The sequence below is a fragment of the Mya arenaria genome, chromosome 1 (genome assembly GCF_026914265.1).
Source record: "Mya arenaria isolate MELC-2E11 chromosome 1, ASM2691426v1".
In the NCBI taxonomy this organism is placed as follows: Eukaryota; Metazoa; Mollusca; class Bivalvia; order Myida; family Myidae; genus Mya; species Mya arenaria.
In genome coordinates, this window is record NC_069122.1 from 49,118,184 (window position 1) to 49,134,475 (window position 16,292).

Genomic DNA, 16,292 nt, shown 5'->3' on the forward strand with positions numbered 1-16,292 from the left:
GTCATGGTACAACGTACTTCCTTCTACGAGGAATATACTTGTGTTTCATTAAAGAGGTATTTTTATCACTATACATTGCATTAATAATAAATGCGTTACTTATTATGATAATGAATGTTTAAGATAAAATTTGATGTATTTGAACACGGGTTTAAAAGGTTTATTTGGGTCATATTGTTTATGAGATTGTTTATAAAACAGTGGCGTTTATATAAATATAGTAAAACGAAAGTGGGCGGAACTTAATTTATTTGGTATTTTTGTAAATAGCTAGGATTTGTTAACCTTATTTTAAAGTTATTATTCAAGCGCATCGGTTGTCTGATTGTCAGGTTCGTGGTTCAAGTAAACGATAAGATGTTTGGAAAAGTACTCGAGTGTTTTATAAATAGAGCTCTTTTCAAATTATGATTCAGTTTTCCTGTGCGTCTTGAGTGAAAGATAAACATGTATAATAAGTAAACTCTCAAGCATCAGTCCGATTCAAAATTCTTTACATGATTCAATAAAATCAACAATCCATGTGGTAGATATGCTACGTTGTTGGTTTAGTTCAAGCGGAATGGGTTAGATTCATAAGATCTCAAATGAAGTTACATGTATATCAAGTGAAATACAATACTACAGACATAGCTATATAACAACGTTTTATTCAGTATACTCTGGGAGTAGGATTACAGCTATGTGTTATTCATCAATGTATTATTGGTCCCAGGTATACTGTAGTATATCAAGACTTGTGTCCCTTAGTTACATTTAGATTAAGTATGCAACAGTCGAAACTTCAATAGCTTGATTATTTACAACTCACATGTAGTATAATTATGATAAAGTCAAAGCTGACTCAATACGGCATTGTCTCATGTACTAGCATCATCTGATCCCGCTACACCAGAACTACTATCGTATACAATGAATTAACAATAAACCTGTATTTGTATAATTCTTATATTGAGCCAATACAACGTTGGTAGTATTGAACATACTTACAGGTACTTATATATTGGCAACCTTATTGACTATAAATTCTGACCTTATCAGCTGATTTTTTTACCTCGCCTGGTATACTATTTACGATCAGATATATGCATGTCGTTTTGCCTATTAAAGAACTTTACAAAGGTTTTCCTCAATTTGAGATATATGAAACCTTGCTTTAGCAATGGTTAAACAATGTATAAGTATAGAGAAGAAACCCTACACCCATATGATATTATAGGAAAGATCAGTTCAACGACACAGAAAGAAACTGTATTGCATGATTGTTTTAGTAAAAATTGCAAATGTACATGTTTATGTCTTGGGTTACATTTTTTATTAAATTTAATAAAATATCTGATATGTAACTTAATGTCACAAAAGGTATAAACGTATAGATAAAACAAAATCATCTCTGTAAATGACGCAAATCAAAGTAAAAACCTGTGCATTTAGAATGACTATGGTCGTTTCTTACTTCTATGTTACAGTTTTGCATTTCATTTAATACGGAAATTAAATCAGTGAGAGAAACATTGGATCTAAACAAACGTCGTTTTTTGATGGTTTTCGGAAAGGAAATTAATACATGTTTTGTTTCCCTTAATTTGATTTTTTTTAAATAGAGACTGTTATTCTACTGTAACAAAATTCTGATGTTATTTAGAAATAAATTATTTTAAAGTTTAAACATTATTTATATCTGAATCATCAATTGCATACAATCAATAATAATGATCTTATCTATTGTTATACTTGCTTTTATTGCTATCTTTTACCATGCTCCATGCATTTTTTATCTGATTGTCAAGTATAGCTTTTGCATTATATATATATTAAGTATCGTCTGCTTCTGGGTAGTTGTTGGGGGTCTTTACTAACAGGTCAAGTGACATTGTAGGCGTAGCCTTGTCGCTATCGGCGTGGTTTCAATTGGCGTTTGATAAGCACCGTCGCCAGCTACGATATTTTCTTCCGTTACAGTTCATATAAGCCGTTTTAATCAACTGACAAAAACTATTCTTCCAATGAAATCGTATGTAACAATTAAATATATGTTCTCTTCAATAGCCTTGTATTGTCAGTTGTCTCAGCAGGTTAGTACTCGAAGTGGCTGTTTAAAAGTGTGTAGTGATCATGCGCACCGAGTTAATTCGAGCTTTCGCCCCGATATATTTTTGTACGGAAAAAAAAAACATTCAGTGTCTGTGCATATGTCGATTTCCGGAAAAGACTCCGGGCGGATCCAAGAAAACTGCCTCATTAATTATGCGTGATTACGATATTATCTTAGCCATATCGCCCACATTGCACAACGAAGGATAGCGCCTTAGTGTATCGGGATATCAAACGATGGTAAAAAGATAATGTGTTTGTATAATGGAATTGTCTCCTTTATGTTTCTTGAAAGTGTAATTCAAATAAAAAAAAAATCATATATTTTATACTTATTTAGCTTTTAGAAGATGATAGCTTATCAAATCAGACTCTAGTCTAATACCTTGGTTGAAACCAGTACTAAATTTGAGAGGCCAAGAGAAAGTCCCCCTTGCGGAGATTGATACTTAACTTGTTATAGGTGATAGCCGGACACCTAAACCAGCAGACCATTTTCACCATACAGTTATGGCCTGTTTTAATAGAACGAAAGGAATAAGAATTACTAACCACAAGTAGAAATGTTACAAACATAACCAGATGCAATCAGTCTTTAATGCGAGATTTATTGCAATTAAGGTCCTTTTACGGTAATGATGAAGGCGAAAAAGCCAAATCTGTGGGCTTCTGTGTGTTGCGTACGATTACTTACAATTACGATTGTCTTATTTATGAAACTAGCTAGAGCGTTGTTGTTTTTAATTTGGTCAACTATAATATGGATTCTCGTAAATCAAAACACGTAAATGGTCACATTTCTTTCAATACGACCGGTTTACAACACCTATCATTTATATGTATATATATGATATATTAATACATGTGCTATAAAAATCGACGGCCACATCAATGAGTTAGTGTATGGACTAATTTTTCTGACGATTCGAATTGAGTATGGTTTTCTCTTCAAATGTTCGTCTGATTATATTCTATAGAGCGATTAGGGTTAGGATCGCTGACTATATGTTGAATTAATAATTGACTGGCAAGTTTCGTTTTTGTTATTTCAAGGATTTGGTAAAAATTAAAAACCACTCCTATTGAAATGGTTTTATAGCTAGTAATCCGAAGGGCCCCCGATTGCGCTAACACGCTATTTTATTGTTTAAATTTTGTCTAACATCACTTGACCCGGAATACACTCGATTTCCATGGTACCATTGTACCATAAAAATAACGTTTCTAAGAAAACGAAACAAAAGTTCTCGTTCGGCTGCGCTCTCACTGCGGATTCTTCTGTAGAAAATTTACACTTATATCATTTTTGTGTCAATAGATTGTCCGATGGAGGTGTCTGGTAGACGAATGCGCTCTGAATTAGACCTAGCATCCGACGAAGTTTACCACCCTTGCCAGCCATGTCAATATTCAGGAAAACAGACGGTTTCGAAGGGCTTTTGCAAGGAATGCGAGGAATACATGTGCGTACAATGTATTAAGTACCACAAAAGTATGAAAGCAACAAGAGGTCATACTATTATGGCAGTAGAGGAAGATTTTAAACCTCAAGGACAAGCTCAAAGCAAAAATTGGAGCGTAAATTGTGAAGTACATGAAGACGAGAACGTTAAGTTTTTTTGCCCAGATCATTCAAAGCTTGGATGCAACGTTTGCATGGTTTTAGAGCATAAAACCTGTGACGTAGCGTATATTCCGAACGTTGCTAAGGATTTTCGGGCAAGCGACACCTGTCGCAAATTTTCAACTCAACTATTGAAATTCGAAACTGATGTTGAAACACTGAGGCATACACTGGACAAGAATAGAGAGAAAGCAGAAGCATTTGCTTTGCAGGAAATAGAAAATTTGAAAAGGTTCCGAGATGAAATCAATGCTCTGCTTGATGAAAAGGAAATCGCTTTGCTAGACAGAATAAAGGTTTTGAAGAAACAAAATGAACAAATTTTGGAAAGCTCAAAGCAAGGTTTGCAATCCATTTGGTCGGAATTTCAAACACTCAAGAAGATGTTTGATGTTAAAGAAAAGGATAGCAGCAATTTGTTCATATCTTACCATTTACAGCATGAAACGCTGTTGGAGATGCAAAATAACCTGCACAGCATTTCATCAGAAAGTGAACAGCTTCAAGAATATCAATTTGACAAGGATGCTAAATTGTTACAATTGTTAAAATCACCGACAGCATTTGGAAAGATAGCACTGGATGGAGATGGAACCGATGGAAACGAAATAGAGGATGTCGACGTTGAAAACTTACAACATGGTATTTTTCTTTTTTGGTGCTATGCGTTTATTATGTATATCTTATTGTTGTTCTTATATCTGTTTTGATATAAGTCTCTATGCTTATTTATTCACATACTGTTTGTATTTTATGGTTTCAGAGTTTTCGTTAGTCACACACAACGAAGCACAAAACGAACCTAGATATGATGAAGCTATTTGTGACGTATGTGACAAGAACATCGTTGGGCCATGCTACAATTGCATCACTTGCATTGCTTATGACTTGTGCCAGGACTGCTTTGATGACAACATGCATGCTGAACATGGCATGAAGCAATTACTGCATCCAAGCGTAGGCTACGGTCGTTTACTTAATGGTAGGTGGTAATATATATGATCTATTCAATCATATTTACACCTCAACTTCCATTCCTTAAATGAACTGCCTTTCGGCAATTGCGTTCATCAATCGATGAACGCAACATCTTCGGATATGTTCGGATCGTAATTCATTGCATAACAATATACATGAAAGATATTGATCTTGTTATTGGTTGTATTGTGTCTGTAGGTCCCGTAAAATATAGATAAACATTTTTAAAAGTGTAAGTTTATTATATTTTAAATATATTGGCACCAGAAGTGTTTTAATTTTACGTTTTAAAGTGATTTCAAGTGGTTGATCTTTTCCCGCGTTATTGTGACGTCATTTGAAAAAAAAATGTTTCCGGTTATAGTCGGGTCGTTCTATTTACAGAATGGGTAAAAACGGATTACTGAAAGGTTTTCTTAAATGAAATGAAGTATTTTTTTAACAATTCTTGAATGAAATAATGAACTTTTGGTAGCAATAACAACATAAAAAACTAATTCCATGCAGGATAGTAAAGTGATATATCATTTTAAAGGTTACGTCATTACAAACTCAAATATGTACATTTTTTTAAATCCATTAATTTTTGACAGAATTATGGCGCTTTTAATTTTACATTTTTATCAATTTTTCTGCCAAAATAGGTCGAATTCAAAACTTCGGAATTTAAATGGAATAAATAATGTAAAACAACACATTTTGTTTATTTTCTATAAATTTAATACACATTCCTAAATATCAGAGCTTACACAATGTTTTAAGCAATTTATTTCACGTTAAAAAAAATGATGAAAAAATGTCTAGTTTTAAGAAATTTTAAAAAATCCATATGTTTTGAAGAATGAGCTAGCAATAAGGTAAAAGTCAAAGAACATTTACATTCTTCCATTCACTGCTTGACTGTTGCATTTTACAATTAATAGTATAATAAATATGAAGATGAAAGGCAAACAAAAAATTAGTTGCCATGGTAACCATTCAATAAAAATACAAAAAATGCTAAGAAACCGCTTTTTGTTTAAAAGGAGAATTATGTATATCTTGCATTGATTTGCCTGACAATTGTAAAAATACTATTTGTGTAAATATAAGGAATTAATTGCGGGGTTGATGTCATTATCGGGGATATGAACGCAATTGGGTTGGCCTTCGGACTCCACACACATTGACCAACCCAATTGCGTTCATACCCCGATAATGACATCAACCCCGCAATTCATTCCTTAAATGAATTAATCAATCTTTGGTGTCATAAATATAAATGTACAATATACATACGGGATATGTCACAAGTAGTAATATAATACACAATTTTATTTAACGACTTCAGGTAATAGGTTAGTAAGCGAGGTTTTGACGCTTTTAAGTATTTCCTGGACGAATATTTTAAACTCGTTTTAAATCTGTTTATAAGAAGAGTGATACTTAGACGATATCCAGTTAGAATCACAACAAAAATTGTTCACGTTTAACGAAATTAACTTTCCTTTAGATGGTGACGTCATATAAGATAAGACGACATTCTGTAATCAATTTTGATGTTTGTTCTTGGCGCTTTTTCTGTTTAAACACATTAGTACTGATCGTCTTTAAAAATAACGTAATATTGTTCAGGTTATCAGGACGAAATATAAAGATTTAGATGGGAAATGTACTACTGTTTTCAAATAAATCTTTATTACCAATAGAAAATAAGAAATAAACGTATGCGATGGCTAAGGTTTACAAAATGCAGAGTGGTATATTTTCTGACCGATAGCAATATAGAAATGTTATATTATACATGTATAATACAGCACAATATATGTTGGCTATATTAAACCAGAAACAGTGTAATGCATGAGAAAAAAGTTTATAATTATTTAATGCATAATAAATACATACAGCGGAAGCATTCTCGATGAATTTTAAAGATCGAAATAGCTTAAATTGCTTATGACGGCTATAGATAAAATTGACTTTGTTTAGCTCCTGTGACATTGACATTATATATATAGTTTAGTTGGACAATATGTCTATAACATTGTTTCATTTATTTTAGTTTCAGAACAATCGCTATGTTTTTCTTCGTGATTGCAGATAACTTTGTCCATCGTGGAATTGGCTGTGACGGCTGTGATCAGATGCCTATCATTGGAAGTCGTCATAAATGCAAGACCTGTTTTGATTACGATTTGTGTGATAACTGTATGAATGCAGGTACTCATCTCAACCACGATTTAGAAGAGATCACAGGATTCGTAAGCAATGTTAATTCTTATTAGTCAAAATCAGTTTTGAAAAGATTTACGTCAAACGTATGTTACTCAATTAAACTAGTGAAGCAAATTCAAGACAACTCTCGCAATATCATGTTATTACAAAGAGTACATTGGACCGTATTAGTACCGAATTATATGAAATACACCTGTTTAGTTATTATAAAAAATGTATATTAAAACAAATGTATCAGTCTGTACAAAACACTGTTATCTTAGGAAAACAAAGAGAGGTGTTGACCATGACCACCCGTGTATCGTCAAGTCTAATTCTATTTCTAATACCCCAGTCACATTGTATCGACATTTTACTAATTAAGAGATGGCGATTGCAAATGCTTCCCGTATACTGAAACTCATACAGCCAAGCGTTACCTGATAACAACCGTGTCACACTAGGGCGGCGTTCCCACGGCGTTCAAGAAAAATCCAGAACGCGGACCAGCAAGCAGTGGAATCGCAAGCATCGCCACGGCATCGCAGTGGCAGCGACAGTAAACGCGGTGGGATCGAATAGGACCCCGAGCGACGGCGCGCCATTTAAGCATACCCAAAACAAACGCTAGTTGGGTTCTGTAAATAGCGCAGTGGCATCGCCGCGAGATCGCCGTAGCAGCGCAGTTTGGTCTCCTACGACGCCACAGGATCGCCACTGGCGCGCACAGAGGTCGCAGTGCGAACGCAATGGTTATCGGTGGCGCTTGCACGGCGATCGTACGGCGTTCTCTGAGATGACAATGCGTCTCTACCGCGCTTACACGGCGCGTCTACGGCGCTTAAAAGGAGTTTTCTTTCTGCGCTCTTTCAGCGATTGTACCGAGCCGCCACGGCGATCATTGCGTTCCCAATACACTTCTACCGCGTCAATCGGCGTTTGCATGACAAAGAAACACCCCCAAAACATAATATAAGAATGAAATGTGCAAATAAACATTCAGTTCATCATGACTGATGTACAACATCAGGCTGTGCTACTGCTTTCATATATGCAGGTGCAGATGACTCATGATGATGCGGCCGCTGTGAATATTATTCTGAGACGTCGACGGAGGAGGGTCCGAAGGCATGGGAGGTGGCTGGACGAAGGTAGACTTGTGCAGCATGGTCACTAGCATCGGTTCATGCCTGAGCTGCGATATGAGGACCCTGTCAATTATTTCAACTACCAACGAGTGTCACAGGCTGCGTCTTCGAATCACCAGACACACGTTATCGAAAAGAGCTGGACGATGCGCCATCTTGCCTCTGGGGACAGATGTGCTATGCATGAAATTCGATTTTAGAGTGCCTCTCAGTTCAATGTCTTTAAGTGTAAGTGTAGGTATGCCAAGCCATTATCGAGTGGCTAAGTACAAAAACGAGTGCATTCAGGCTGGGGCTGTGGAATGAAGAGTTTGATGAGTGCTCGCCCGAGAAGTCTGCCCCTGTGGTGACTCATCACCTGGTGGATGAGGTGATTGTGGTAGACTTGATTCTGTTTGCAGTGGGCTTTTAACTTTCCCTGCCGTCTTTACCTTCCCACCTCTTTTGGCGGGCATGGTCTCAACTGTATATGAGCAAAAGGAAGAATGGAGAACTGATGGAGATATCGGTTGGAACGGTAGTGTATAACAACAGGCCGTCAGCGCAGTGTGAGCGCGGTGAAAGCACGGTGCATATGCAGTGCTTGCTCCGTGACAACTCGATGAACGCAGTGGAAACGCCATGAGAGTGCAGAAAATCGCAAACATGAACTTCGTAGGAACGCGGTAGAAAGCCATTGAGCTCCGTAGAAACGCCAAGGTCGCCGTGAGAACGCCGTGAAATTGCCATCTTCATGAGAAAATATCATTTTTTCCTGCGATCTCACGGCGCTCTGGGAAATTTAACAACACCTTGCAACCGCAGTGGCAACGCAACTAGGTGTGACAGGGGCTTGAATAGAGATTAGTTTGGTCATGGCGTTCTACGAGAGGACATTGAGCATTTACTTGTACTTCTTTGCCTGTTTTTCCTAGACAGTAGTGCGATTTAGCTTTGATTATCTTTCTTATTTATCTATTTTTAAAAATGAATGCATGACATTCCATCGAAAATTATGTAAGTTTTTTTTACACAAGTGCGTGCTTGTACGAGTGAATTGGAAGTTTTACGAGTATGCGTACTGGTTTGTATGATATTGCGACAGTAAAACATTCTGAACAGGTCTTGCGTCGATATAGTTCGAGTTGTCGAGTGAGTTTATGAAATGATAGCCTTTTTTCGTTTGGGTATGAGGAAAATAAATGAAACGCGCTAGTAATAAGTCAAATATTTTGCCTCTTATTATTTATAAGTTATCAACAATAAACAACCAATAATTGTAACGTCTTATGTACCATAGGTTATATGACGTCGCACTTAATTAATCAGCGCGAAATACTGATCAATATATACAATGACCAACCCATAATCCGTTGCGGTTAAAGCTCCAAAGCACCACCCACCCAATACAAGGGACATAACTGGACGAGTAATTCAAGTTTTCAGCAACAATGCACGAGTGAATCGCGAATTGAAAACAAACAAAAAACGATGCTAATTTTTTAAAGGCACTCATAGGCACTCGCTATATTCGAAATTATTACAAAACTAGTTCGACATAGCTCAACATACATGACGACATTTCAAAGACTTCCAAATGGCATGACGCGAAATATGAGCTTGTAGCAACTCGTAACAATATCTATCTTGATAGTTTGACATGGGTAGTATAAGGATGCAAAATTTGGATTTAATATTTTTATTTTTTACTTCAGGAGGACATCGATCAAACGCCAGAAGAAATCAAACCAAAGTCAAAAGGAAAAGCTAAAAAATTGCTGAACGTTTTTGGTTTCGGCAAAAAGAAATGAAAAGCTTAAAAGATCATCAGACCAAAACGAACATCAAACCCGACTCTCTACTGAACAGCTGTTTTAATCTATTAAATTACTAATATGTTCCGACGCTATGAAAAATATCATTGGAAAAATGTGTGCTTAATAACTGAATGAAACAGGTAATCTTATACCTCATTTTTGAGAGGAATTAAAATGGATAGAGACAGTAGACGTATGTTTATCTTTCGATTTTTTAAAAAGACCATCGAAGACCCATTGACTGTAAGGACCCTCCTTTTTATAAACTTATTACAGTTAACCCTAGATGTTTATGTTATTCTCATGCATCAGAGGCTTGATAATGTTACATCTCAAATGTAGCATCATCGCTAAGGTGTACGAGAATCATTTACGTGCGAATGATCACGTGTTATGTGCCTGTTATACACACATATGACTTTACTTGTGTGTATATTACAAATCGGTTTTCCTGTCACCTCCCTTTCTATTATGCACTTATAAATATCGCTTACATTTTTTCTGGATCGTAAGACGTTATAAATGTTATATTCTAATTTATATTATAAATGATATATGATTTCACTTTTTTTGAAAAGAATAAAACCTTTTATTAAATTTTATCTCATGTGACGCATTTACATTACACAATATACGCCATTTTACCTCGCCAATGTCATTTGTTAAAGGTTAGAATTATTTAATTTAAAATTTAAATTAAAATTAAGATTGATATAAATATTTTCATTTCCATTTGCTAGAAATAGAACAAAATGTATTGAATTGATTTATGATTAATTAATTCAATCAATTTAAAGTTTTTTGTACTGAGTCGGCGAACGATATTGCACAACGAGTTTTTTTTGTTGAAATGCATTGTTGGCTAGGTTTTAACCTCTTTATTGATCGATTTAGGTAGAATCCTACTGTACACAGTAGTAAGTGCAACGGTGCACTGCTAATTGTTGTTAGAGTGTTGCTATTATCGTTGACGTGAACGGTGTAACACTTATCATTGACGTGAACGGTGTAACACTTATCCTTGACGTGAACGGTGTAACACTTATCGTTGACGTGAACGGTGTAACACTTATCGTTGACGTGAACGGTGTAACACTTATCGTTGACGTGAACGGTGTAACACTTATCGTTAACGTGAACGGTGTAACACTTATCATTGACGTGAACGGTGAAACACTTATCATTGACGTGAACGGTGTAACACTTATCATCTGTGTTAACAATGTTTTGTTTAGCATTGTTGGTCATTATGTTGCACTCATCATTGCTTTAAACAAGGTTGCACTTATCAATGCGTTAAACAATGTTGCATTTATCATTGCTTTAAACAATGTTGCACTTATTATTGATGTTAACTGCGATGCAGTTACCATTGCTGTAAACAGTGATGCACTTATCATTGATGTAAACAGTGTTGCACTTATCGTTGCGGTTAACAGTGATGCACTTATCATTAATGTATCAGTGTTGCACCTAGCATTGCTTAAAACAGTGCTGCACTTATCATTGCTTAAAACAGTGTTGCTCTTATCATTGCTTAATTCAATGTTGCACTTATCACTGATGTAAACAGTGTTGCACTCTTTATTATATGTAACAATGTTGCACTTATCACTGATGTAAAACAGTGTTGCTCTTATCATTGCTTAATTCAATTTTGCACTTATCACTGATGTAAACAGTGTTGCACTCTTTATTATATGTAACAATGTTGCACTTATCACTGATGTAAAACAGTGTTGCACTTAGCATTGTTTAAACAATGTTGCACTTATCATTGCTGTTAACAGTGTTGCATTTATCATTGCTGTTAACAGAGTAACACTTATCATTGCTGTTAACAGTGTTGCATTTATCATTGCTGTTAACAGTGTTGCATTTATCATTGCTGTTAACAGTGGTGCATTTATCATTGCTGTAAACAGTGTTGCATTTATCATTGATGTAAACAGAGTTACACTTATCATTGCTGTAAACAGAGTTGCACTTATCATTGATGTAAACAGAGCTGCACTTATCATTGATGTAAACAGAGCTGCACTTATCATTGATGTAAACAGAGCTGCTCTTATAAATGCTGTTAACAGTGCTGCACTTATCATTGCTGTATAGTGTTGCACTTTAATAGAATTGCTGTAAACAGAGTTGCATTTATCATTGCTGTAAACAGAGTTGCACTTATCATTTCTGTTAACAGTGTTGCACTTTATAGAATTTCTGTAAACAGAGTTGCACTTATCATTTCTGTTAACAGTGTTGCACTTTATAGAATTGCTATAAATAGAGTTGCATTTATCATTGCTGTAAACAGAGTTGCACTTATCATTTCTGTTAACAGTGTTGCACTTTATAGAATTGCTATAAATAGAGTTGCATTTATCATTGCTGTAAACAGAGTTACACTTATCATTGCTGTTAACAGTAATGCCCTTTATAGGATTGCTATAAACAGAGTTGCATTAATCATTGCTGTAAACAGAGTTGCACTTATCATTGCTGTTAACAGAGTTTCACCTTTCATTGTGATTCAATGATCATTCCTTCCAAAAAATGATGCTGATATTTCCATGCATTAATGAAAAAGTTATGCTTTTGATTGAACTCTTCAAGAACAGTTTCCCCCAAAATGAATTTATATTGATAGTCCCAGGAGCCAGTTTTATTAAAGGTCTTAATTTTAACATGAAATCATTTATGTGTCATATGATCGATATTTTACTATGTTTGTGAAAAATGGTTTTTTAGTAGTATCAAATTTGGAAAACAAAGTTGGGAAATGGAAAAAACCCAACATGTTGCCATCCACAATGTCCCTATAAATAAGATTTTATAATTTAAGACTAAGCTTTACAAAGGTCCAATTCATAAAATGGGGCACATAATTAAAATTCTGCAAACACTGTAATATTCACCATTTGTAGCCAGTGCAATTACGATTTAAAAACATTATCAAAGAAAGAAATATGAGAATATACAGTTGTAACCTTTTATTCATTCTTGTTCAATAAATAACACTGAAATCATAGAGCTCATTTTGGATGCATATACATTTATATACAAAGACCTGAAATGACTTAATAAAATACTATATATTGCTTTGTATAACAAAACAAAGGTCATTCCTACCAATATTTCATTGTCCTGAAACATCATGTTTATATGATTTGATGCCCAACCTGGAACTATTAATCTACCAATACTCATGATTGGTTTAAAAAATAAATGTTCTTTGTCAGTTTGCAAGTTATTTCACAGTGTCACAGATTGGCACCAAACAAAGTTTTTTTCTGAAACAAATCTCAGGACAATTATCTTATAGAATGTGTTACCCTTTGATATCATAATTGTAAAAAAAGTACCAAAATGTAAAGAAAAATTGTGTCAGAGACCGGGTTTGAACCCGCGTCGCCAAAATTGAAGTTCAGCGTCTTACTCACTGAGCTACAAAGGCTTCTACTAATCGGGTGACATAATTAAGCTATACACCTACCTCAACAATATCACGTGATAACACCGACTAGCCAATCATGCATAAGGAATGAATTCTACCTGGAAGACATACCTAGTAATCTTTTTTAATGGAAAAATACGAAATAACTGCTAAACTTAAATAAATTGTAAACTATGTGTTACTTCAGTTAGTAAGTTTCGATGCATTGTACACATCGATGCCAAGTTAATGTCAGTTTTTGACAATTTCCTTTTTTTTTTTGGCTATTTCATCATACGTGAGACAGCCCGTTTAATGCATTGACGCAGAATACAATGGATTGACTATGAAAAAGCAAATATTAAAAGAAATATATGACACTTTGTCTTAGAAACAAATGCATTTATGATATAATATGTACCTGTCAAAAATATTTATCAGTGTGAGGTATCACTTAAATGAACAACATAAAGATATTTGTCAGACAGTGTGTGTGACTATTATGCTGCATTGAATGAGGGATGCCCTAAATCATAAAAAGGAAACATATTGAATGGCCATAACTTGTATTTAGTGTCATACAGAGTTGTATAATTTAATTGTATTTGGCCCTGAACTAATTTGTGAAGAATGAAGTCAATTTAATGTGATTGAAAATCATTATGTCTGTGGTGTTCTGTGACTGGTCGATTGACATTATCACGTGTTGTTATAAATGTATCGTTAAGAACTAAAGAGGTCAACATATTCTACACGTTTGTTAAAGTTCCAGTGGCTGTGTGGATTAGTTGGCTGTTTTCTAATTTATCTTGACTTGATCAGGGTGGGTTTGATCCCCACTAAAGCCGAAAAAAATTTTTTTATGCTATAACTGTATTTTTTTCTGCAATTTCAATATCATTGTCATGATTGAGGACAATAATGATAAAATAAGTGTTTTCAAATGCATTACTAAGAAAACTAATTTTTTGTCCAAAATCAGGAGCGAGTAACTTTAAGGGTAATGTTCAAAATACAAATGTACATATATGTTTGTCCATTTCAAGGTTGAAAATTCACAATGTCAAAGTTTTTGACCATTCTAACAGTTCTTGATGACAATGCTTGGGTTTTTAATATTCAAGGGTATTTTTCACAATGCTAGTGTTTTGACTATTCCAGGGTATTTTTCACAACTATTCAAGGGTAATTATTTATAATTTTTGTGTTTTGACCATTTCCATTTGGTTTAATATTGGTATAGCTATGATCACTTGAACCAAAAGTTGGCATTAAAATGTTTCTTGCAATACAAACATATATACATGTATAAAATGTTCATGTAAACAGGAATTACAATTTTTTTTGTTAACACCAATAGTACTCAAAGTTTACAATACATGAAAAATCGAATATTGCCATTTTCCCATAATTTTTACAAATTCACATTAACCATTTGATACAAGTAACTCTCATCATATTTATAAAAAATATAATATTCAAACGTTGATCGAAATCATGATGTTGATCGAAATCACGACAGCTTTGTTTGTATAACGGTCTTGCTCATATATGTTAAAACTGGTATGGATCTTTGCAAAAAATGCTTTAATATTAAAAAAGTCAGATTTTGCCGAAACTTTGATCAGAGATTGATATCTTTAGGTATTTAACAGATTATATAATAGTTCCGAAGAACTGTTGCTTTAATGGTATAGGAAATGGATGTTTTGGCATCAATCCAAATAATGGTACAATTCTATCTTCCTTCTTGTGAAGTTGTGTATGATTTTCATCTGATACACACATGGACACTGTAAACCTTGAACGATCAAATGGTTTCAAAAAAATAAATTTAATGTCTGTTTTTCATCAAAGGCTAGAAGCTATTCATTTTAAGCAACACAATTGCTGACAAAAAATCATGCAACACAATTGCTGACAAAAAATCAGAACATATTGTACATATCAGCTAAATTGTATTATGACTTCCCTCAATTATTACCTACTTTGTTCAACAGAAGAAAATAACGAATCCAATTCCATTTGCACTTTTTTATCCAAAGAGATTATCAAGTGACCAGTTAATCTCTACATTGATTTTACAGTTAAAAATATATAGATCTGGGGGATATGGCATCCTGTCAATTCACCACATATACAAATAACACACATCATTGTTTCAACATATCATCAAGTTCCTTTTAAACAGTAGCTACTATTAATTTAAGCCTGTTTTTGTCTGTGCTATATATTCACCACATACACAGATAAGTGTTTCCATGTGTCTTCTATTCTTCAGAGGTAAGGTAAGGCAATATTTTTAAGTCCGTTCAGTTAAGTCACTATCATTTACCACACACACATACCAAACAACACCACTGATTGTTTCCATGTGTTCTGAAGTGATTTTGAAGGCAGTTCCTTTGCATGGAGCATAACGCTTACTTTTTTCAGCACAACATGAATCTGTGTGATTGATGAACCGCACATACCAAATAACATTTAAGATCGTTTCCATACTCTGAAGTTTTTTTGCCAGTAGCGTAAGGTGATTCAAGCAGACCCTGAGCTGTCTTACTTCAGTGTTGAAGGAAACAACATGATCATATAATAGTTATCTGGATCAATCGTTATTCAGTCACTTCTTGTTTTTAGATCTATTATCACTGTAGCAGTTTTGCAGTTACTATCTCGTACACCATTCGTCGTCTGAAGTAAGGCATATTTTCCTGGAAAGATTAATTGAATAGGATTTTATTACCATAAATGTATTGATTAACAAGCATTATATTAGTAATAATAGAGAACATAAATAAATACACCAAGAACAAAGTCACTAAGGCTTTTGTGCGATTATTTTGAAACCAGTTCTTAAGCTTTAAGTAGCTTAGTTTATTTTAATATATTTATTTTACCACAATCTTGAAACGATGTATAGCACATTACCCTAATAACCCTCTTATATAGCCCAATGATACATGAAAGTCTAGTCTCTATAGGTCATAACAAAACCAGAGTACCTGGAGGAAACCCACTGGTCAGGCTTC

General features: G+C 34.4%; 2 protein-coding genes across 6 annotated transcripts in view; one reads left to right on the top strand and one right to left on the bottom strand.

Annotated features, from left to right (window-relative positions):
• On the top strand, positions 1-12,824 carry LOC128231432 (transcription intermediary factor 1-beta-like). 5 transcript variants are annotated; one of them, XR_008260376.1, is made up of 5 exons: positions 1-56; positions 3,413-4,360; positions 4,482-4,700; positions 6,738-6,936; positions 9,732-12,824. XR_008260376.1 is itself a non-coding variant. In XM_052944263.1 (5 exons), the coding sequence occupies exons 2-5, from the start codon at positions 3,421-3,423 to the stop codon at positions 9,825-9,827; spliced, it is 1,416 nt and encodes a 471-aa protein (XP_052800223.1). In that variant the 5' UTR covers positions 1-56; positions 3,413-3,420; the 3' UTR covers positions 9,828-12,824. The 5 variants fall into 5 exon arrangements, 4 of the variants coding, with proteins under 4 accessions (XP_052800223.1, XP_052800231.1, XP_052800215.1 ...); XM_052944263.1 differs by having other exon boundaries at positions 6,776-6,936; XM_052944271.1 differs by having other exon boundaries at positions 6,776-6,895.
• The window catches only part of LOC128231425 (sentrin-specific protease 1-like), an 18,794-nt gene continuing 15,307 nt past the window's right edge, over positions 12,806-16,292 (bottom strand). The window contains exon 18 of the mRNA XM_052944243.1: positions 12,806-15,974. Within this exon, the coding sequence (XP_052800203.1) occupies positions 15,909-15,974 (66 nt within the window). The 3' untranslated portion in view covers positions 12,806-15,908. The remainder of the gene's footprint in view (positions 15,975-16,292) is intronic.

Excerpts from the sequence above, each read along its gene's own strand:
- LOC128231432 (XM_052944255.1), top strand. The coding sequence starts at position 3,421 with ATGGAGGTGTCTGGTAGACGAATGCGCTCTGAATTAGACCTAGCATCC. Across the intron at positions 4,361-4,481 it reads CGTTGAAAACTTACAACATG|AGTTTTCGTTAGTCACACAC; the intron begins GTATTTTTCTTT and ends TTATGGTTTCAG. Across the intron at positions 4,701-6,775 it reads CTACGGTCGTTTACTTAATG|ATAACTTTGTCCATCGTGGA; the intron begins GTAGGTGGTAAT and ends TCGTGATTGCAG.